The sequence below is a fragment of the Struthio camelus genome, chromosome W (assembly GCF_040807025.1).
Source record: "Struthio camelus isolate bStrCam1 chromosome W, bStrCam1.hap1, whole genome shotgun sequence".
In the NCBI taxonomy this organism is placed as follows: Eukaryota; Metazoa; Chordata; class Aves; order Struthioniformes; family Struthionidae; genus Struthio; species Struthio camelus.
The window spans coordinates 2,800,027-2,824,568 of record NC_090981.1 but is presented as its reverse complement, the minus strand read 5'-3'; the positions used below and the strand labels follow the sequence as shown (position 1 = coordinate 2,824,568).

The following is a 24,542-nucleotide window of genomic DNA, read 5'->3' as shown; positions in this document are numbered from 1 at the left end:
AGCAGCACATCTCTCCTTGTTGGCGTCTCCATCACCTGTGTCAAGAAGTTATCATAAATGTTCTCCAGGAACCTCCTTGACTGTTTGTGCCTAGCTGTGCTCTCTTCCCAGCGGATATCAGGGTGGTTGAAGTCTCCCACGAGAACTAGGGCCTATGATCATGAGGCTATTTCCAGCTGTCTGTAGAAGGCCTCTTTGAACAAAAGGCCTCATAGAACAGGGTCTAGAAGCGTGATGCTACACCTGCTAGGTGCAAAGGGCCTTGTACTTCAAATGAAGTCAATAGGAGTTGGGGGTGTTCAACACTCCACATTATCAGGCACAGACTCCTGAGGGGGAAGCATGTTTACTTACCATAGTAGCTTCTATTCTTCCGATATATTACCTTCACAGACACATACCAAAGTAATGACCATGGAACTATTTTGGAATTGAAGGACTCCTAGATGTCAGATTGTACCCTAAACTACTCTGTTGCCTGAAGTAATAACTAGCCTTGCAAGCTCTGCTCACTTCCATGGTTTTGAGGAGAGTCTTATGCTCTGAAGGCATGAAAACTGTTCCTATGACCCTGAGTTTCCATAGAGTGTAGACCACCTTCTCTCCTCTGTGAAGCTGCTTGTCCAAAACATACTGTGGGACACTACAGTTTGAACTCTCTCAGGAATCAAGGCAGTCGTAGGGAGAACAGGAACTCACTTCATGGAAGTACTCAGATTCACTTCCAGCTCTGCACATGCAGGAACAAGACCCCAAATTTACATTCTTTCAACTATTCTTTAGTCAGTCACCAGAACATCAGGCATTCCTTTTACATTTTTGACCATTAAAAGTACAACTCAAAATGAGCTTTTTAAAAATAAGCAACAGCTCTCTTATGTAAACAAGGGTGTTTATTAAGACAATCTTCAAACATTAAACTTCACTGCCCCACTTCCAAAGTGGATCAAGCTTTATTAAGAAATGAAGAGTAGAGGAGCCAGATGTACTCTCGCTTACCAAAAGCATATTGTTCTTATTAGTTGTGACACACAACACATTATGCATATTGACTATAATGACTGCACAGATGGTAAGGAGATACAGTTTAAGATCAGATTGCAATAGCAAAAGTGCAATCACAGCCTCCTTTACTGTGGTCATGTCCCCAAATTGATCTTTAAACCAAGCTGATACAGTACAAGATTAGTATGATTTGAATGCTGATTCACCTCAAATAATCCTTTGAAATAAATAACAATAAATGTGCAGGTACATCATAATATAGTATTCTATAACACAGTTTGGAGGTACTTTTGGAAACATTAAAATACAGTTCAGCAGTTTATACAATAGTCAAGACTAGATAAAGATTACTATAGCTTCAACATATGTAAAGGGTATTGCATAACGATTATCGAGCAACATTCTACAATGTGTGTTATGCAGGAGGTTAGGGTATATTTTAATGGTCATTCAGGCCTTCAAATCTATTGCCTTTATTCACAGTTATTCAATACTGAAGAAGCAGAATCTATTCCTCACCCAACATTACTATAAGAGAACATGTCAATCCAGACTCCACTTTATGTTGTTATACTCAGGAATAATTTTCCACTTCATTATTTTTAATTATAGCTAGAACGTGCAGTGATCTCTGGTGCTAAAAATATGTGACCAATTTCCATTGTAGTGAGCCTTTTCAGCTGTTTATTGGCAAGTTTTCATTTTACAGGCTGACTTTTCCAGACCATGTCTCCACCTCACAGCAACTGAAGTTGATGCAAATTAAGTTAGTTTTTTTTTTTGAGAGAGAAAGAGAATTAAAAAAAAAATTAGGATAATTTTAATCTCATTCAAGCATTTTTGGAAAATTCCTGCCATCTGAACAGATGACTCCAGAAGTTTTAAATCTGAGGCAGAAATTTGATAAGTGAGAGTTGGCTTTAATTGTATAGTTCTATATACACACAATGAATGAGATCTTATGAAAGTAATAAAAATATCAGAAAGTTCACAGATGACAAGTTGAGAGAAGCAGTTTATACACTGGACAACTGGAGAAATGGGCTGACAGAAACCTCATGAAGGTCAGCTAAGACAAATGCCAAGTCCTGCAATTGGGGAGGAATAACTCCATGCAACAGGACAAGCTGGGGCCAACTGGCTAGAAAGCAGCTTTGCAGAAAAGGACCTGGAGGTCCTGGTGAACAAGAAGTTGACCATGAGTCAGCAGTGTGCCCTTGCAGCCAAGGAAAACTGCATCCTGGGCTGTATTAGCAGAGTGTAGTCAGTAGGTTCTGGGAAGTGATTCTTCCCCTCTATTTGGCACTTGTGAGACCACATCTGGAACATTGTGTCCACTTCTGGGCTCCCCTGTACAAGACATACATTGACATACTGGAGTGAGTCCAGCAGAAGCGATCACTGAGATCATTGGGGGCTGGAGATGTATAAGGAAAGACTGATAGAACTTTTTCTTTTTTTTCCAGCCTTAAGAAGAGAAGGTGATAGTGGCACATGTAGGGGAATCTTATTGCTGTCTTTAACTACCTATCAGGAAGGTATAGAGAAGATGGAGCCAGACTCTTCTTGGAGATACACAGTGATAGGATAAGAGGTGAAGCACAGAAGTTGCAACAAAGGAAAGTCTGATTACATACAAGGGAGAAATTTTTCACCACAAGGATGATCAAACACTGGAACGGGGGGGGGGCAAAGAGGTTGTAGAATCTCCATCCTTGGAGAGTTTCAGAACTGAATTGTACAAGGCCCTAAGCAACCTAATGCAATTTTGGAGTGGGTCCTGCTTTGAACAGGGGGTTGAACCAGATGACTTCCAGAGGCCCCTTCTAACCTACATTAATCTATGACATAACAGAAGAAAGAGCAACATTGGGGGCAGACATTACATAATCTTAATTTCGATGATTCTTTGTATTCTATTGCAGTGTGTGCATTCTCTTAACAAATCTGATTAACAGGTGTATAACAACTGGAAATAACCAGACTAATCTGTATTTGAACTGAAGTTTTATTCATGTATATGTTCAAAGCATATTTATATTGCTAACTTACACAATACTTTACAAATGGCACTGATAAGGAAACTAGTTTACAGCAGGAGAGGAAGGGATCAGAATCCAACCAGTCGTTTGGGTTGTCTCAGACCCCAAGATACTTTTTTAGATTTTTCTCTGCTGCTCCTTAGCACTTCTTGGGACCTGTTAGATTTCTGCCTTGCTGAATTTACTATGCAAATATCACTTCATCTCTGCAGGCACTCCCTTTTGTGACTACTTTGAGTATAGAAATATACAAGACTCAGGTCTCTAAATTGAAACACCAAATACAAAAGGTAAGGGAGAGGGAGAAACTATCTCAGGGACACACATTAATGTAAATCTGTTATATCAGTCATTTTGAAAGATACTGCTCCTTACACAGGACTCAAGTTTGCTAACCAAGGAACTAAGACGAAATGCTATCAGCAGACAGACTGGCTAGCAGTATGCCAGAGAGAAGCTGTCATCTCTGATGGGGAACATACTAGAAAACATGAACACAGATTAATGTCCCTCACCCTTCAATTTAGCTGCTTCAGAGTTAGAAAAAAACCAATACTAGCAGTATACACAAATAGGTGACCGCATCAAAGGTTCTGTTTCACTGCCCCAAGCTTTTTCTTCACATCCCTAGGCCAGAGAACGTAAACATAGCAGCAGCATGGGAAACGCTATGTTACACACTACTGATGAGAGCCCAGCCTGCATAGACCCAAAAATATCAAGTGCAACAACACTCGGACAATCCAAGACTACATTCATAACAAAAACATTCCTGTACAATGGAAATAAAAACTGGTAATGCAAATGGAAATGGCTACTGAGCTTGTAAGCACCATATTCAATTATCTCCTGATTTACATTAGAAAAGAAAAAAGTAGCTGTGATTCTTCCAGGGTGTTTTGGAATTTCCATTTGTATCAATTAAACTTCTTGAAGCAGAGGGTTCCCGCTTCACTCTTACAGGCCTGGTGCTCTGTTAGCACTCAATAATACCTTCACAAGAAGATGCATGGTAAGAAGGTGACTGAAAAGTATCCTCTACCAGCTGATATATGAAAATTCCTAGGAAAAACATTTACATTCTTTCAAGTTCTAGACTGATAAGAATTACCTAGTCAAGGTAGCTTATTCCAACTCCCAGCAGAATGGGGAGAGTCACCATTATTAAACAAGAAAATGTTCATAGAACCATTCAGGTTGGTAGGAGCCTCAAGAGGTCTCTACTCCAATGTCCTGCTCAAAGCAGAGTCAGTTAATGAGGTCAGACCAGGTTGCTCAGGGCTTTCTCCAGTTGGAGCTTGAAAATCTCCAAGGATGGAGGTGCTATCACCTCTCTGAGCCTCTGTTCCAATACTTAGCTATCCTCATACTAAACACTTTTTTTCTTTATATCCATTCAGAACCTTCTACGTTTTGATTTCTGACAACTTTTTCTTGTTCTTCCACCATGTACCTCAGTAAAAAGCCTGGCTCCATCTTCTCAGTAACCTCTGCTTTACTATTGAAAAGCTGCTATTACATCCCCCTCCTCCCTTCTCTTTTCCAGACTGAACAAGCCCAGTTCCCTCAGCTTCTCCTCATAGTGCACGTGCTCCAATCCACAGACTTGGTGTCCCTCTGCTGGACTTGTTGCAATTCGTCAATGTTTTTTACTGAGAGGCCCAAAACTGGACACAGTATTCCAGGTGCTGTGTAAGGAGTACCAAGTAAAGTGGAATAATATCACTTCCCTCAGCCTACTGGCTACACTCCTATTGATACAGTCCAGGATGCTGTTAGCCTTTCTTGATGCCAGGGCACACTGCTGGCTCATATTTAGCCTACTGTTCACCAGGACCCCCAGGACCTTTTCAGCGGAGCTGCTCCCCAGCCAGTCACTCCCCAGCCTTGCTGAAGTCAAGGTAAATGTCATCCATTGCCTTCTATGATGAAATAACTGGCGCTGTAGACAAGGGAAGAGCAATCAGGTTGGTCAAGCATGATTTTACCCTTGGTAAATCCATGCTGGTTATTCCCAGTCACCTCCTCCTTCATGTGCCCAGAAATGTGTTCCAAGAGAACAAATGATTTTCCCAGGGACTGAAGTGAAGCTGACTGGCCTGTAGTTCCCTAGATTCTCCTTCTTGCCCTTTTTGGAGATGGGTGCAACAACTGCCTTTCTCCAGTTGTCAGGGACCTTCCCCCAATTTCCACAACCTTTCAAAGATGACAGAGAGCAGCCTCACAGTGACATTGGCCAACTCTCTCAGCATTCTTGGATGCTGTAGCAGTTAGCATGAGTTAGGCCATGAACTTTAACCAACTTTTTGCTGTAGTAGAAATAGACGAAATATGATCAACCACCTGTCCCGAACAGCAGAATAGTTTTGGTGTGCTCAAGGAAATGGATAGCCAAACTATGCAAACAACCTGTTGATCATCAAGAAGTGCAAAAGTGTCCAGAAGAATGAGCAGATTGTGAGAGCCAACAACAGTGCCAACAAATTAGAAAATGATAACACAATCTGAACAGACTAATCATCAACAAGGTATTCTCTACCCAATCCTACAACTAAGGACACATAAGAAACTGAGGTGACTGAGTTTCTGAAGAGACTCTGGGGAGGGAAGCCCCACAACCCTTCACCAGGATCTGGAACCATCTTCCCAACCTCCAGGGAACCCAGGGAGTGGAAAAGAGCCCAGGGAAATCTCATGACCCTGTGCGAGGACTACACACAGCATGGCAGGAACCACCATGCTGACCCACCCAACCTCTCTCCAGGACCACACCATCTCTCCCATGGAACAAGGTGGTTGTATAAGAAACTGCTATGCTGACCCGCCTGACTTCTCTTCTTCACTGAACCATCTCCCCCACAGCACAGGGAAATAGTGTAATTCATAAAATTGCATATATTGGTGATTCAAGTGCTTTGATATCCAAATCCATTTAGCCTCCACACTGTCATTTGGTCTTAAACCACAACAGATGCATCTCATGGACCTGTATGGATCAAGATTTCTCCAGAGATCTCTAACTCGATACTCTTCCATTACTGGTAGTTGTTCTCCTCCTTGAACCAAGTCCCCAGGCACAAAGGCCTGGGAGACCTTGTTGGTGAAGACCAAGGTAGAAAAAGCATTGAGTATCTCAGCCTCTTCCACATTCGTTGTCACTAAATCACCCATCCCATTCAGCAATGGGCCCACGTTTTCCTTGTTCACCCTTTTACCATTAACATAGCAGTACAAGCTCTTCTTGTTACCCTTGATGTCCACCACAAGCATCAATTCTAGCTGAGCTTTGGCTTCCCTAACACCATCCCCACATGGCCAGGCAATCCTTCTATGTTCTGCCTTTGTAGCCTGTCCTTGCTTCCACCTCCTGTATATATCCTTTTTGCATTGGAGCTCAGTCACAAGTTCCCTGCTTAGCCAAGACAGACTCCTGATAGAGCTACTCATTTTCATGAGTATCTGGATGGACTGTTCTTGTGCTTGGAGGAGGTTGTCCTTGAAGACCTGCCAGCTCTTTGGAGCTCCTTTGCCCTTCAGAGCTGCCTCCCACAGGATCCTACTCACCATTCCCCTGAATAAGTCAAAGTCTGCTCTCCTGAAATGCAAGATCTGTACTCTGTTACTTCCCTTCCTCATTCCCCTCAGGATCTTAAGCTCCACTATTTCATGGTTGCTAGAGCCAAGGCTGTCATTGATTGGCACATATCCTCAACCAGTTCTTCCTTGTTTGTGAGTAACAGATCCAGCTGTGCATCACCCCGGTTGGCCCATCCAGCACTTGTGTTAAGAAGTTGTCCCCCCAACACCCTACAGAAACCTTCTGGATTGCTTATATCCTGCTGTGTTGTCCTTCCAGCAGATGTTAGGGCGGTTAAAGTCCCCCAGAAGAACCAGGGTGTGCAATCTGGAGACTTCCTCAAGTTGCTTAAAGAAGGTTTTGTCTACTACCTCATGCTGATCAGGTGGTCTGAAACAAGCTCCCACCATGATATCACCCCTTACTGGTCTCTCCTCTGTTCCTGACCCACAACCTATCAAACAGCCTGTCACCCATTCCATAGAAGAGCACCATATGTTCAAGCTACTCCTTCACATAAAGAGCAACCACCCCCCTCCTTCCTTGCCTTTCTTTCATAAAGATCTGTAAGTTGTAGAAGCCCTTAAAAGCTACTATTTTATAAGACCATTTCCAATTAAAAGATAGAATGTTATGGCTTTTATTAATTTTTTGGGGTCTTACATCTCTAAAAATTATTTTTTCCTAGTTGGAAGGGCTGATCTTTCCAATGTACAACCAATCCTTGAACAAGATCTCTTCAAGTTATCAGTTATTCTAGGTGAACTTCCTAATAATACTTGATGAACTTTGAAAGTTTTTTCCTCTAAACATCTGAATGCATGCATGGATAGGGTGAGAGACCATATCATAAACTGGCATCCATTTTGAGTCAAAAATACATCAGAATAAGATACAACTCTATGAAGGGAGCAGAGAAGCACAATACATTTACCAGCTCTAAAACTTACACTATTATACCATTGCAATTTACCCCAGGGAAGAACATCTTTCTTAGATGTAAAATAAAAACTATATGGGCAGTGAAACTCCAGGCTTCCCACCTCCTAAGTCCAAGTCAATATAACTAGAGAATCATACTTACTGGAGGAGGCACACTACAGATAGGAAGGTGCTGTCCACTGAATACCACAGAACACCCTGGGACCTGCTGTGTGCTGCAGGCTGGTATGTGCTGGCTTGTACAGAGTGGAATTCCATGCGGTGCCACCGTTGTCACTGTGTATGAGACAGGGACTGCACCCTGATGGATCTGCAGTAAAAGGAAACAAGTGTATGAAGTAAGTTATTACAAGGGCTTTGGACAGTCATGGCATGGCATAGAAAACAATAAGCTTTCACCTAACATAACAGAAAAGTATTTTTACACTGAAGGTGTAAAAGAAGGCAAATACCTGTAACCCCTGTTCTTTAAAAATATTCATTTCATTGGAGTACTACTCTTCAATCAGTGTTTTTGGGGCAAGGCCAGGAGGGAGCTCTCAACTTAAGATGTTAAATCCTCCAGGACACCATTAGAAGCACTCAAAAGCATCTCAAATTCAGCAGCGCCCCCCCCAACTAAGGTTAGTTCTTAAAGAAAATAGGCAGCAGCAACTCCCACGTAAAAGCCAATCAAAAAAAAAAAGACCCCCCCCCTTCACAATTAGCTAAAAAATCTCCTCAACTCTTACTCAGCTCTTACTTACAGAGTGATTAAATGGTAATCTACAGAGACATATCCTCAAAGAACAAGAACTTCAAATAGATTTTCTTTCCTGCAAAGAGGCCAATCTCTGCATTCCTACTCAGGCCAACACTGTGTCTTAACATGACTAACAACAGTAGATGAAACCAAAGACTAACTTAAAAGCTGAAAAGGACAAGGTTACATATTTGTAAACATGCCTCTGAGATAGCATCCCCTAAATATCTACAAACAGTAGGAAAAATCCTGGCTTACAGATGTTTTTAATTAACAATATTCACTTAGAACTCAGTCATCAAACCAAGGGTAGAAGATACTCTGGACCCAGACACTGCTCAATTCCCTGCAATATATCAGGGATCTCTAGCAAAAACTGCAAAGAATCATAGGCAGAGAAGATGGATCCATAGAAAGCAATTATTTTGAAGAATCTTCCTTCACAATCTACTAAAATGGAATTCCTCCTTGGGAAATTAACAAGCAAGAACAGCTCATTACGAAGATGAGAATAAGTAAATTGAAGAGGACTAACCTACTGAACTGGCTATCAGATACAGAGGCCAAAACAGGAACACCACACAGATGACTAAATAAAACTTCAAATCTCAAACTTGCACGTATTTGGGACAAAAAACACTCAGCAGAAACAGCGAATTTGACTTAGTTCTGGCCCAGGTATCAATGCAAATATTTTGCACAAGGTCTATCAGAGAGGTTTTAATGTTTTAATGCCATAACTGTTGGGCGTTTGAGGGCAGTGCCAGATGTGATTCAGGAGAGGTTACCACTGCTCTCATAGTGCAGAAAGGAAAACAAACAAAAAATGTTTTCTAAGAGAAAGGGTTCCCTCTAGAGCAGTCTGTGCAAAGCACCATCAGGGAAGACCCACAGTAACTTTGAAAACCATCTGGTTGTGGATGGTGCTTGGAAGGTAGTGGCAGCGTCACAGAACAATTATTTTCTCAAGATAACATCATAACTCTGATCACCCAGAACAAACACTAATTGCATTTTTATTTTGAGATACTGCAGTAACTCAGCTGTTCATCAGATACAAGCAAAGGCTATGAGATGGTCAGAAAGGCTATAACTTTAACCCATGCACTCTGCTCCAGATGCAGATATTTCCTTACTGAGCAGTGCTCTGCACAGAAAATACAACATCAGTGATCTGCTGCTGTACTGAATGCAAATCAGTTTATAAGTTGTGCTACAACAGTTGTATTTTATGCCTGGGCAGTTTGGGACCTGGATATCTGAATGACCAACTCTGTCCCCAGTTCATGAATGTAACTGCATAGCAACAAACACACTTGGGCTGCAGCCCACTGATTTGAACAAGAAAAAGCTATAGCAAGAGGACAATTTCCTTTAAAGAGCCTCAATTATGGGATCTTGCTCTACTTCCTGTCTCAGAGAAGACCTAAATTATTTTTCTGGACCAACTGCAAATCTCGTCTTCTCATGCCATTTAAGGAGCTGGTTGAGGCTAGAATGAATAATTTAGCGATGAGACAATATTATCATGAGTTTTGCTGTTATGTAGACAGTCAATTATATGCATTGTGAATTCTATTTTTAAATAATGTATTTTAACTATGTAAAGCACTTTAAGCTAAGGAGAGATACCTCATATGCAATGAAATAAAATACATTATTACCATATCATATTTTAAACTAAATTAACATCAGAAGCAGGAGAGTCACATTTCAAATGTGGGATCCAGAGACCTTCAAAACTGTGCCAACATACTGACAAATTGTTGACTTTCACTCTTTTGTATCAATCTGGATTTTTTTTAAAATAACAAAATGTATCGTAATGTTTTCACTGAATACTGCAGCTTTCTATACACTGATATTACTCAGAAGAAAAAAAACTTGCTCTACAAGAAGACTGATAGGAGTTAGTGTTATGTGATCTTCACTGCCAACTAATTTGGCAAGGAGAGCTTGCTCATTGCTCTCTTAGGAGAGGAGAACACAGAGTCCTCAAGACATTTGCATCCATGTTCTCAACACACTCTTACCTGATCATGAATGTCGACCATTACTGCATCCTGCTGTGGTGGGTGAGCAGCAGGGTGCAACATACGAGGAGATACATTAGGAGGATGAAAGCCTTGGGGCTCTTCTATTGCTTGCTGCTGTCCATAGGAGAGATGGTGATAGTTTTCATCTTGGCTAATGGAATTATGTCGAGACAGACGATCCCTTCTTGCTCTCTGACGGCGAACAGGAGGACTGAAAACACATTTTAAAAAAAAAATTAAAAATAACATTAAGAAAGGTTTGTGGCATTTATATATAAGAAGCACAAAGAACTCAATAATAAGGACAATTTTACACTAGAAAGTTTTACCAGAACAGGTATGTTAGCTTGGAGTATAACCTTTCATTGATAAAACTGCTAAAAGCCCTAACATTAACACTTATTTCAGCATAAGACTTCTTGAGTATAGCTTAATGCAACAGCAGAAACCAGAAAAAAAATATTTTATACAAATATTATACACATATTCCATGTATTTTTATAGACATATTACCTTCACAAAGCCTGATAAAAAGACATTTGAGCACTTGACTCAGAAGCTCTGAAAACAAGAATGAAAACTTCAAGAGACTCCCATATATTCGCACTACAGGAGAAACTTTAAGTACATGATCACAGACATGTAGACAAATGATTTCCTTAACTCTTACATGTGACCATTACTAAAATTCCCAAGTGATTCACAAAAATTATCTTCAGAGAATCCTAGCAAGAAGTAACAGTGGTAGCATTTCTATTTTATAATGGGTACCTGACATTTCACAGAATCACAGAATCACAGAATCGTTTAGGTTGGAAAGGACCTCTGGAGATCATCTAGTCCAACCTCCCTGCTCAAGCAGGGTCACCTAGAGCATATTGCCCAGGATCACATCCAGACAGGTTTTGAATATCTCCAGCGAAGGAGACTCCACCACCTCTCTGGGCAACCTGTTCCAATGCTCTGTCACCCTCACAGTGAAGAAGTTTTTTCTCAGGTTCAGATGGAACTTCCTGTGGTTCAGTTTCTGCCCGTTGCCTCTTGTCCTGTTGCTGGGCACCACGGAGAAGAGGCTGGCCTCATCCTCTTGACACCCTCCCTTCAGATACTTGTACACATTTATGAGATCCCCTCTCAATCTTCTCTTCTCCAGGCTGAACAGGCCCAGCTCCCTCAGCCTTTCCTCATAGGAGAGATGTTCCAGTCCCTTCATCATCTTGGTAGCCCTTCGGTGGACTCGCTCCAGGAGCTCCATGTCCCTCTTGTACTGGGGAGCCCAGAACTGGACACAGGACTCCAGGTGAGGCCTCACCAGGGCTGAGTAGAGGGGCAGGATCACCTCCCTCGACCTGCTGGCAACACTCTGCCTCATGCAGCCCAGGATACCATTGGCCTTCTTGGCCACAAGGGCATATTGCTGGCCCATGCTTAACTTGTTGTCCACCAGCACTCCCAGGTCCTTCTCTGCAGAGCTGCTTTCCAGCAGGTCAGCCCCCAGCCTGTACTGCTGCATGGGATTATTCTTCCCCAGGTGCAGGACCCTGCACTTGCCTTTGATGAACTTCATGAGGTTCCTCTCCGCCCACCTCTCCAGCCTGTCCAGGTCCCTCTGAATGGCAGCACAGCCCTCTGGTGTCTCAGCCCCTCCCCCCAGTTTTGTATCATCAGCAAACTTGCTGAGGGTGCACTCTGTCCCTTCATCCAGGTCATTGATGAATACAATGAACAAGACTGGACCCAGCACTGACCCCTGGGGGACACCAGTAGCCACAGGCCTCCAACTTGACTCTGCGCCATTCACCACAACCCTCTGAGCTCGGCCATCCAGCCAGTTCTCAATCCACCTCACTGTCCACTCATACAACCCACAATTCCTCAGCTTGCCTAGGAGGATGTGATGGGCGACAGTGTCAAAAGCCTTGCTGAAGTCCAGGGAGACATCATCCACTGCTCTGCCCTCACCTACCCAGCCAGTCACTCCCATCATAGAAGGCTATCAGAGTGGTCAAGCATGATTTCCCTTTGGTGAATCCATGCTGACTACTCCTGATCACCTTCTTGTCCTCCAGATGCTTAGTGATGACCTCCAGGAGGAGCTGTTCCATCACCTTTCCAGGGATGGAGGGGAGGCTGACAGGCCTGTAGTTTCCTGGCTCCTCCTTCTTGCCCTTTTTGAAGACTGGCGTGACATTGGCTTTCTTCCAGTCCTCAGGCACCTCTCCTGATCTCCAGGACCTTTCAAAGATGATGGAGAGTGGCCTAGCGCTAACATCCACCAGCTCCCTCAGCACTCGTGGGTGCATCCCATCGGGGCCCACGGATTTATGGATGTCAAGTTTGGACAAAAGATCTCTAACCCGATCCTCCTCAACGAAGGGAGAGTCTTCCTTTCTCCAGCCTTCCTCTCTTGTCTCCAAGGTCTGGAATTCCTCAGGACTGGCCTTAGCAGTGAAGACTGAATCAAAGAAGGCATTCAGCAACTCTGCCTTCTCTATATCCTTCGTCTCCAGGGCACCCGCCCCATTCAGCAGTGGGCCCACGTTTTCCCTAGTCTTCCTTGTGCTATTGATGTATTTGAAAAACCCCTTCTTGTTGTCCTTGACATCCCTTGCCAGATTTAATTCCAAATGGGCCTTAGCCTTCCTTGTCGCATCCCTGCACGCTCTGACAACGTCCCTGTATTCCTCCCAAGTGGCCTGTCCCCTTTTCCACATTCTGTACACTTCCTTCTTCTGCTGGAGTTTGGCCAGGAGTTCCTTGCTCATCCATGCAGGTCTCCTGCCCGCTTTGCTGGACTTCTTCCTCAGAGGGATGCACCCATCTTGAGCCTGGAGGAGGTGATGCTTGAATATTAACCAGCTTTCTTGGACCCCTCTTCCTTCTAGGGCCCTACCCCAGGAGATTCCCCTAAGTAGGTCCCTCAAGAGGCCCAAGTCAGCTCTCCTGAAGTCCAGCGTTGCAATCCTACTCATTGCCCTGCTCCCTCCTCGGAGGATCCTGAACTCCACCATCTCATGGTCACTGCAGCCAAGGCTGCCCCCAACCTTCACCTCTCCAACTAGACCTTCTTTGTTCGTTAGTACAAGGTCTAGCATTGCACCTCTCCTCGTTGGCGTCTCCACCACCTGAGTCAAGAAATTATCATCAATGCTTTGCAGGAACCTCTTTGACTGTTTGTGCCTAGCTGTGCTGTCTTCCCAACAGATGTCAGGGTGGTTCAAGTCTCCCATGAGAACCAGGGCCTGTGAACGTGAAGCTACTTCCAGCTGTCTGTAGAAGGACTCATCGATGACTTCCTCCTGGTCAGGTGGCCTGTAGTAAACCCCCACAACAGTGTCACCCATGTTACCCTGCCCTTTAATCCTTACCCATAGGCTCTCAACTTGCTCTTCATCCACCCTGAGGCAGAGCTCCACACATTCTAGTTGCTCCCTCACATAAAGGGCAACTCCACCACCTCGCCTTCCTGGCCTGTCTTTCCTAAAAGGCACATAGCCATCCATGACAGCATCCCAGTCATGTGAACTATCCCACCATGTCTCTGTCACTGCAATGAGATCATGGCCCTGCGACCGCACACAGATCTCTAACTCTTCCTGCTTATTCCCCATGCTGCGTGCATTGGCGTACAGGCATCTCAGAGAGCCAGTCAAGCATGCAAGCTTCCCAGAAGAGGTGCAAGAGGATCCTCCATAGCCATGTTGCATGCTGTCTCCCCTGGTTGTATGCACCCGCTGGAGGCATCCTGACTTGAGCGGTGTTTTACTGACTCCCCTGCCACTATACCACTCCCCTTCCCCCATCTTGCCTAGTTTAAAGCCCTCCTTACCAGGCTGGCCAATCTGTTGGCAAAGACACGCGTGCCCTGCTTGGTAAGGTGGATCCCATCGCTCCCCATCAGCTGTTGATCTTCAAACAGGGTCCCATGGTCATAGAAACCAAAGCCCTGTTGCCAACACCAGCGGCGCAGCCAGCTGTTAACTTGGAAAACTCGTCTACTCCTCCTCCTGTCCTTTCCCCTCACAGGCAAGATTGAGGAGAAAACGACCTGGGCTCCCAGACCCTTGACCACCATCCCCAGAGCTCTGAAGTCCTGTTTGATGGTTTCCAGTTTGCCTTTCGTGTTGTTAGCACCCACATGGAAGATCAGCAGAGGGTAGTAGTCCGACGCGTGGACAAGCCTTGGCAGTCTTTCCACGACATCTCTTATTCAAGCCCCCGGCAGGCAGCAAACCTCTCTGGACAAGAGGTCAGGTCGGCAGAGAGGTGCCTCTGTCCCCTGCAGCAGGGAGTCACCCACAACAATCACTCGCCGCTTCTTCCGGGGGTTCCTGCACGGCACAGGGTCTGCCAGGCCAGTTGCCTCCCTTGCAGCCATGCCCAGCTCCTCCTCGGCTTGGAGGGCACTAAACTTGTTCTTCAAGGGTAAGTCTTGAGGAGGAGCAAGAGCCTTTCTCCTTCTACGAGAGGTCACCAGCTTCCAGCCCTCTTCAACAGCGTTATGATGCACCTTTACACACGGTGCTGAGCCCTCTGACAACTCCACTGCAGTGGAGGGTGGGGACTCCTGGAGCTGAACAGTCTCCGAGAACGCCCTGTCAATCTCCCGCTCATCCTCTCGGATGCTACGCAGCCTACTAACCTCCTCCCGTAACTCCTTTACCTGGTGACGCAACTGGTCAACCACAGCACACCTCACACAGGAGAGCTGACTGTCAGCCCAGGCCTCACGGAGAGGCCCCAGGCACTCCCTGCAGCCTGACACCTGCAGAGCTGCATCTGCTGTCTGAGGGTCTGTCTGGGTTGAAGCCTCAGACACAGCCGATGCAGCACCTCCAGCAGCCACTGGGGAACGTGCTCTGCGGGGTGTCATGACCATGCCCCGGGGAAGGACACACCACTGTGCAAAATGGAGAGGTGCCTTCTTTGCCTTCTGGCGCCCTTCTGCGCGAACTGCTGCGCTAACTGCTGCGTCTGTTCACTGCCTCTGTTGGCTGCGCTCTGATCAACTAAAGCCAGAAAACCCGCTTACTTCAAGCAAGCAATCTAGAGACTTGGGATTTGATGATGTACTCATGAGAGACACAAGTAATAACTTCTCCACAAAAAAAAAGTTGTGATAAAGTGACTTACATGGCATCTCATAAATTTGGAAGGAGAACAAGCTTTAAGTAGGAGACCATCCCACAGTCCTCCACCAGATTCACTACATGCCTTCCAAACTCAGAATCACAGAAGAGTTGTGGTTGGAAGGGACCTCTGGAGATCATCTAGTCCAACCTCCCTGCTCAAGCAGGGTCACCTAGAGCACATTGCACAGGACCATGTCCAGTCAGGGTTTGAATGTCTCCAAGGATGGAGACTCCAAAACCTCTCTGGGCAACCTGTGCCAGTGCTCAGTCACCCTCACAGGAAAGAAGGTTTTCCTCATGTTCAGATGGACCTTCCTGCGTTTCAGTTTGTGCCCGTTGCCTCTTGTCCTATCACTGGGCACCACTGAGAAGAGTCTGGCCCCATCTGCTTTACATCCTCCCTTCCGATACGCATACACATTGATAAGATCCCACCTGTCTTCTCTTCTCCAGGCTGAACAGGCCAAGCTCTCTCAGTCTCTCCTCATATGAGAGATGCTCCAGTCCCTTCATCATTTTCATGGCCCTTTGCTGGACTCTCTCCAGGAGCTCCATGTCCCTCTTGTACTGGGGAGCCCAGCACTGGACACAGGACTCCAGGTGAGGCCTCCCCAGGGCTGAGTAGAGGGGCAGGATCACCTCCCTTGACCTGCTGGCAACACTCTGCCTAATGCAGCTCAGGATGCCATTGGCCTTCTTGGCCACAAGGACACGTTGCTGGCTCATGGTCAACTTGTGGTCCACCAGGACTCCCAGGTCCTTCTCTGCAGAGCTGCTCTCCAGCAGGTCAGCCCCCAGCCTGTACTGGTGCATGGGGTTATTCTTCCCCAGGTGCAGGACCCTGCACTTGACTTTGATGAACTTCAGGAGGTTCCTCTCCGCCCAGCTCTCCAGCCTGTCCAGGTCCCTCTGAATGGCAGCACAGCCCTCTGGTGTCTCAGCCTCTCCCCCCAGTTTAGTATCATCAGCAAACTTGCTGAGGGTGCACTCTGTCCCTTCATCCAGGTCATTGATGAAGAAGGTAAACAATACTGGCACCAGGATTGACCCCTGGGGGACACCGCTTAGCTACAGGCCTCCAACTAGACTCTGCACCACTGATCACAACTCTCTGAGCTCTGTCATCCAGCCAGTTCTCAATCCACCTCACTGTCCACTCATCCAACCCACACTTCCTGAGTTTACCTAGGAGGATGTGATGGGAGACAGTGTCAAAAGCCTTGCTGAAGTCCAGGGAGACATCATCCACTGCTCTGCCCTCATCTACCCAGCCAGTCATTCCATCATAGAAGGCTATCAGGCTGGTTAAGGTGATTTCCCTTTGGTGAATCCATGCTGACTACTCCTGATCACCTTCTTGTCCTCCACATGCTTAGTGAGTACCTCCAGGATGAGCTGCTCCATCACCTTGACAGGGATGGAGGTGAGGCTGACAGGCCTGTAATTCCCTGCGTACTCCTTCTCACCCTTTCTGAAGACTGGCGTGACCTTGGCTTTCTTCCAGTCCTCAGGCACCTCTCCTGTTCTCCAGGACCTTTCAAAGATGATGGAGAGTGGCCTAGCAATAACATCCACCAGCTCCCTCAGCACTCGTGGGTGCATTCCATCGGGGCCCATGGATTTGTGGGTGTCAATTTGCACAAATGATCTCTCACCCAATCCTCCTAGACCGAGGGAGAGTCTTCCTTTCTCCAGACTTTCTCTCTTGTCCCCAGGGTCTGGAATTCCCGAGGGCTGGCCTTAGCAGTAAAGACTGATGCAAAGAAGGCATTCAGCAACTCTGCCTTCTCTATATCCCTCATCACCAGGGCCCCTGTCCCATTCAGCAGTGGGCCCACATTTTCCCTAGACTTCTTTTTGTTGCCGATATATTTAAAGAAGCCCTTCTTGCTGTCCTTGACATCCCTTGCCAGATTTAACTCCAAATGGGCCTTGGTCTTCCTAGTCACACCTCTGCATACTCGGATGATGTCCCTATATTCCTCCCAAGTGGCCTGTCCCTGCTTCCACCTCCTGTACACTTCCTGCTTCTCTTTGAGTTTTGCCAGGAGTTCCTTGCTCATCCATGCAGGCCTCCTGCTGCCCTCTTTGCTCGACTCCTTGCTCATTGGGATGCACTCATCTTGAGCCTGGAGGAAGTGATGCTTGAACATTAACCAGATCTCCTGGACCCCTCTTCCTTCTAGGGCCTGATCCCATGGGATTCTTCCAAGAAGGTCCCTGAAGAGGCCAAAGTTTGCTCTCCTGAAGTCCAGGGTCGCGATCCTACTTATTGCCCTGCTTCCTCCTTGCAGGACCCTGAACTCCACAATCTCATGGTCACTGCAGCCAAGGTTGCCCCCAACCTGCACATCTCCAACCAGACCTTCCTTGTTTGTTAGTACAAGGTCCAGCAGCACACCTCTCCTCGTTGGTTCCTCCATCACCTCTGTCAGAAAGTTATCATCACTGTTATCCAGAGACCTCCTGGATCGTTTGTGCCTTGCTGTGTTGTTCCTCCAGCAGATGTCAGGGTGGTTCAAGTCCCCCATGAGAACCAGGGCCTGTGATCATGAGGCTACTTCCAGCTGTCTGTAGAAGGCCTCATCTACTTCCTCTTCCTGATCAGGGGGCCTGTAGCCAACACCCACAACAGTGTCACCCATGTTAGCCTGCCCTTTAATCCTTACCCATAAGCTCTCGACCTGCTCATCATCCACCCCTAGGCAGAGCTTCATACATTCCAGTTCTCTCTCACATAAAGGGCAACTCCACCACCTCCCCTTCCTGGCCCGTCTTTCCTAAGAGCCTGTAGCCATCTATGGCAGCATTCCAGTCATGTGAGCTATCCCATCATGTCTCTGTAACTGCAACGAGATCATAGCCCTGCAACTGCACACAGATCTCCAATTCCTCCCCTTTATTCCCCATGCTGCGTGCATTGGTGTACAGGCACTTCAGAGAGGCATCCGAGCATGCTGATTCCCAGGAGGGATGCAGGAGGATTCCCCATAGTCATGTCTTGTAGGTACTCTCTTAGCTGCATGCACTTGCTGGAGGTATCCCCATTCGAGCCCTGTTTTGCTGACTGCATGGTCTCTATAACACTCCCCTTCCCCCATCTTTCCTAGTTTAAAGCCCTCCTTACCAGGCTGGCCAGCCCGTTGGCAGAGATGCGTGTGCCCCGCTTAGCGAGGTGGATCCCATCTCTCCCAGTCAGTTGTCAATCTTCAAACAGGGTCCCACAGTCAGAAAGCAAAACCCTGTTGCCAACACCAGCAGTGCAGCCAGTTGTTTACTTGCAGTATCTGTCTACTCCTCCTCCCATCCTCCCCCCTCACTGGCAGGGTCCAGGAGAAAATGACCTGGGCCCCCAGACCCTTGACCACCATCTCCAGAGCTCTGAAATCCCGTTTGAGGGTATCCAATTTGCCCTTGGCAGTATTGTTGACGCCCGTGTGGAAGAGCAGCAGGGGGTAATAGTCAGATGGGTGGACAAGCCTCAGCAGTCTTCCCACGACATCTTAGATCCGAGCCCCCAGCAGGCAACAAGCCTCTCTAGACAAAAGGTCAGGCCAGCAGAGAGGTGCCTCTGTCCCCTGCAGCAGGGAGTCACCCAATACAATCACTCTCTGCTTCTTCTGGGTGTTCCTGTGTGGCACAGGTTCCGTCAGCCCAGTTGCTTCACTTGAAGCCATGCCCAGCTCCTCCTCAGCTTGGAGGGCACTAAACCTGTTCATCAGCTGCAAGTCTTCAGGAGGAGCAAGAGCCTTTCTCCTCATACAAGAAGTGACCAGTTTCCAGCCTTCATCTTTACAGAATTATGACTTACTGTTTCACATGGCACAGAGCCCACCTGCATCTGCACTGCTGTTGGGGAGTGAGACTCTTGAAGCTGTAGGATCTCTGAGAATATCCTATCTATCTCACACTCATCTTCTTGGATGCTACGCAGCCTCCTGACTTCCTCCCATAACTCCTTTACCTGATAAGCACAATTCATCAACAACAGCACACCTTCTGCACCTTTGCCTGTTGGCAAAGATACTTTTGCCTTAGAGACTGGCCAACCTGGTAAGGAGGGCATTAAACTAGGAATGACAGGGGGAGGTGGAGAGAGACCAATGATCAAATAAGGAAGCGGTGGACAGGGCTGGCAAGCAAAGGATCTGGGGTGATGTAAATAGAAGGGACCTCTCAATCAACAAAACGAGGCTGAAGTGGAACCACCCCAAGCATATGCATGTAAGTAAGGCAGTGCCTATGGGACCACATTATGGGGAAAGCTCTCATGCCCTTTCTAGGAAGTCAGCACGCCGGGGTGCCTCTCTGAAGTGCCTGTACACTAATGCATGCAGCATGGGGAACAAACAGGAGGAATTAGAAATCTGTGTGCAGTTATAGGGCTACAATCTCGTTGGGATCACAGAGACACAGTGGGATAGCTTACATGACTGGAACGCTGCGATGGATGGATACAGGCTCTTTAGGAAAGACAGGCCAGGAAGGCGAGGAGGGGAAGTTGCCCTTTATGTGAGAGAGCAACTGGAATGCATGGAGCTCTGCCTGGGGATGAGTGAGGGGCCAGCTGAGAGCTTATGGGTCATTGATAACAACTTCCTAACTCAGGAGATTGAGGAGCCAACGAAGAGAGGCACTCTGCTGGACCTCATACTTACGGAAAAGAAAAAACTGGTCAGGGTTGTGAAAGTTGGGGGCAGCCTTGGCTGCAACAACCACAAGATGGTGGAGTTCAGGATCCAGAGAGAAAGGAGCAAGGCAAATAGTAGGGTCAAAACCCTGAACTTCAGGAGAGAGGACTTTGGCCTGTTCGGGGACCTGCTTGGAAGAATCCCATGGAATAGGGCCCTAGAAGGAAGAGGGGTCCAGGAGAGCTGGATCAAGGATCACCTCCTCCAAGCTCAAGAATGGCCCATCCCCATGTGCAGTCACGAAAAGTCAAGGAAAGGCAGCAGGAGGCTTACATGGACGAACAAGGAGCTGCTGACTAAACTCAAACATAAAAAGAAAGTGTCCCAAGAGGTGGAAGCAGGGACAGGCAGCCCAGGAGGATTAAAGAGACATTGTTCAAGAATGCAGGGATAGGGTTAGGAAAGCTAAAACCCACCTGCAGTTGAAACTGGAAAGGGACACGAAGGGCAACAAGAAAGGCCTCTGCAAGTACAGACGCAGGAAAAGGAAGGCTAAGGAAAATGTGGGTCTGCTGCTAAATAGAGAAGTGGCCTTGGTGACAAAGGACACGGAAAAGGTTGAGGTACTGAATGCCTTCTTTGCCTCAGTCTTTACTGGTAAGACCAGCCTTCAGGATACCTAAGTGTCTGAGACCAAAGGGGAAGTCTGGAGCACTGAAGACGTACCCTTGGTGGAGGAGGATCAGGTTAGGGAACACTTAAACAAACTGGACATACACAAGTCCACGGGCCCTGACGAGATACACCCAGGAGTGCTGAGGGAGCTGGTGGATGTTATCGCTAGGCCACTCTCCATCATCTTTGAAAGGTCCTGGAGAACAGGAGAGGTGCCTGAGGACTGGAAGAAAGCCAATGTCACTCTAGCCTTCAAAAAGGGTGAGAAGGAAGACCCAGGGAACTACAGGCCTGTCAGCCTCACCTCCATCCCTGGAAAGGTGATGGAGCAATTAGACCTGGAAGCCATTTCCAAACACATGAAGGACAAGAAGGTGATCAGGAGTAGTCAGCATGGATTCACCAAAGGGAAATCATACTTGACCAATCTGATAGCCTTCTATGATGGAATGACTGGCTGGGGAGATGAGGGCAGAGCAGTGGATGTTGTCTCCCTGGACTTCAGCAAGGCTTTTGACACTGTCTCCCATCACATCCTCATAGGTAAGCTCAGGAAGTGTGGGCTAGATGAGTGGACAGTGAGGTGGATTGAGAACTGGCTGGATGACAGAGCTCAGAGTTGTGATCAGTGGTGCAAAGTCTAGTTGGAGGCCTGTAGCTAGCGGTGTCCCCCAGGGGTCAGTCCTGGGGCCAGTATTGTTTACCTTCTGCATCAATGACCTGGAGGAAGGGACAGAGCGTCTACTCAGTGAGTTTGCTGATGATACTAAACTAGGAGGAGTGGCTGAGACACCAGAGGGCTGTGCTGCCATTCAGAGGGACCTCGACAGGCTGGAGAGATGGGTGGAGAAGAACCTCCTGAAGTTCAACAAAGGCAAGTGCAGGGTCCTGCACCTGGGGAAGAATAACTCCATGCACCAGTACAGGCTGGGGGCTGACCTGCTGGAAAGCAGCTCTGCAGAGAAGGACCTGGGAGTCCTGGTGGACAACAAGTTAAACATGAGCCAGCAGTGTGCCCTTGTGGCCAAGAAGGCCAATGGTATCCTGGGGTGCATTAGGCAGAGTGTTGCCAGCAGGTGGAGGGAGGTGATCCTGCCCCTCTACTCAGCCCTGGGGAGGCCTCACCTGGAGTCCTGTGTCCAGTGCTGGGCTCCCCAGTACAAGAGAGACATGGAGGTCCTGAAGCGAGTCCAGTGGAGGGCTACTAAGATGATTAGGGGACTGGAACATGTCTCCTATGAGGAAAGGGTGTAGAAGAGAAGACTGAGAGGTGATCTTATCAATATGTACAAGTATCTGAAGGGAGGGTGTCAAGAGGCTGGGCCAGACTCTTCTCAGTGGTGCCCAGGGACAGGACAAGAGGCAACGGGCACAAACTGAAATGCAGGAAGGTCCATCTGAACATGAGGAAAAACTTCTTTCCTGTGAGGGTGACAGAGCACTGGCACAGGTTGCCCAGAGAGGTTGTGGAGTCTCCATCCTTGGAGACATTCAAACCCTGACTGGATATGGTCCTGGGCAACGTGCTCTAGGTGACCCTTCTTGAGCAGGGAGGTTGGACCAGATGATCTCCAGAGGTCCCTTCCAATCTCAACCATTCTGTGATCCTGTAATTGTGTGATCTCATCTCTTCCAAGCATTTGTCAGTCCTTGAAGAGGGTCCTGTGGTCGCAGAAACCAAAATCCTGTTGTCGACACCAGCTGCACAACCAATTGTTGACCCACAGGATTGGTCCAGTCCTCTTAAGGCCCTTCCCCCTCACCAGCAGGATCGAGGAGAACACCACCTGGTCCCTATGCCCTTGACCATCGCCCCCAGAGCCACGTAGTCACACTTGATACTTTCCAGGTCTTCTCTGGCAGTATTGTTAGTGCTCACATGGAAGAGCAGCAGGAGGTAATAGTCCAAGGGCCGGATAAGCCTCAGCAGCCTCTCCACAACATCCCGAATGCAGCAGATAGGAGCCTCCGTCCCCCGCAGCAGGAAGTCTCCCACTATGAACACTCACTGCTTCTTCCTGGCACTCCTGTGTGGCTGAGGGTCAGCTGGGCACAGATGTTCCATTTGTGAGTGCACCCAGCTCCTCTTCAGCTATGAGGGCAGTCAACCTATTCTGAAGTTGCAAGTCTTCAGGTGGAACAGGAGCCTTCCTCCTGGTGCCAGAAGTCACCACCTTCCAGCCTTTGCCATCATGGGAGTTTCCACTTTCTGACCTGATGGGCAGGCAAAGTCAGTGCCTATCTGCTACAGTTGGAGGTTCAAGCTCCTAAAGCTGCAGAGTCTCAGAGAAGACCCAGTTGATATCTTTCTCATCCTCTCTGATGCTGTGCAATCTGCTGACCTCCTCCCACAGATCCTTGACATGGCAGCACAGCTCCTCCACAACTGCACACCTCCTGCGAGCAAAAAGATCATCTGCCCCAATCTCAGTGAGAGGCCCCAGGCACTCCCTGCAGCCTGAGACTTGCAGAGCTGTGTCCTCCTTCTGAAGCTCCATCTGGGTGGAAGCCTCTGATGTTGCAGGGACAGTTGCTCCAATGTCTGTCAGGGACTGTACTCTGTGGCACATCACCACCCTAGCTGAGGTCTGAACAGTGCTGCCAGGCCCTTCTTTGCGCAAACTGCTGTGCCTGGGAGCTGTGCTCTGGGAGCTGTACTCTGGGCCTGTCTTTATATAGGCACAACAAATAAATGAAAGATTCCACAGACAATGGATAATTTAAGTTACACTGGATCAAGTGCTGTTCTGGGTAAAGAGCAGGCTGAATGAGCCAAACTGCAGGGAAGAAACAGAAAGGTTCTGTGACCACTAGAGCACATTTTTCCAACACGGCCTGGAGCACAGCTCAAGATTCTCAACTTCCATCGTTCCCTCTGCTATCATCAAATAACTCTGAAACCTGTTGGCAAATCACTACATAACCCTGACATTTCTCAAGTTGCATCCAGCTTCTCTATTGAGGAAGATAGGGTTTTTTTTTCCTTTGGTGGGGGGAAAAATGGATACTGCTACAGTTGTTCATATGCTATTGCCACGGTATCGTAGAAGTGTCTCAAACTAATATTTTCCTGTCCTAGTTCACAGAAACATTATGCTATTATTGCCTTTCATGAAACTGAAACAGAAAGGCTAAGTAATTTGTCCAAGGTCAGACAGATAGCCTGGGGCCAGACCTTAGCATAGCACAAAAGAAAAAAAACCAACAAAAACACAGAAAAAAAAATCCCAGCCTCCTTTCTCTTTACAGATTATCATGTCAGAATACATACACAAGCAATAGCCTAAGCACTGAGTGCCTGACTTAAGAATCTTAAGTGTTTTCAAAATACATTTGGTTTACTCCCAGTTTCCTTTCCCTAGAGTTCTTGTCCCACTATCCCTCTCTGTATTATTAGTATGATCCACCTGTTCAGTGTTCTGCATTAAGTCAATTTTCTTTCCTCTATGTGATACTAAACTTAGAGCAGATGATACTTATGGCAGTAGATGAGGGATTTTGTTTGGTTGTTTTTTGGTGTTTTTTTTTGAATATTCCAATTATAGCTTTCAAGTTGCTATTTCCTACTACAAAAAAGAAATCTGATGCATATATATGCTCCAAATGCTTTCAATATAAGACATATATGCAAGGACTAATGTTTAGAAGAATTGCAGGAGTGGAGGAGGGTTACCAATAACAACCCTATTTCTTTGGGAGAACAATTAAGCAAATTCCCTAATTACCATCAGCACTGATCTTTAGACAGAGTAGCTTCTTT

At 46.8% G+C, this 24,542-nt stretch overlaps 1 protein-coding gene across 1 annotated transcript in view; it reads right to left on the bottom strand.

Annotated features, from left to right (window-relative positions):
- LOC104144433 (E3 ubiquitin-protein ligase RNF38) overlaps positions 1-24,542 on the bottom strand; it is a 198,983-nt gene that overhangs the window by 23,241 nt on the left and 151,200 nt on the right. Inside the window, 2 exon segments of the mRNA XM_068924678.1 lie at positions 7,709-7,876; positions 10,342-10,555. Of these exon segments, the coding sequence (XP_068780779.1) occupies positions 7,709-7,876; positions 10,342-10,555 (382 nt within the window).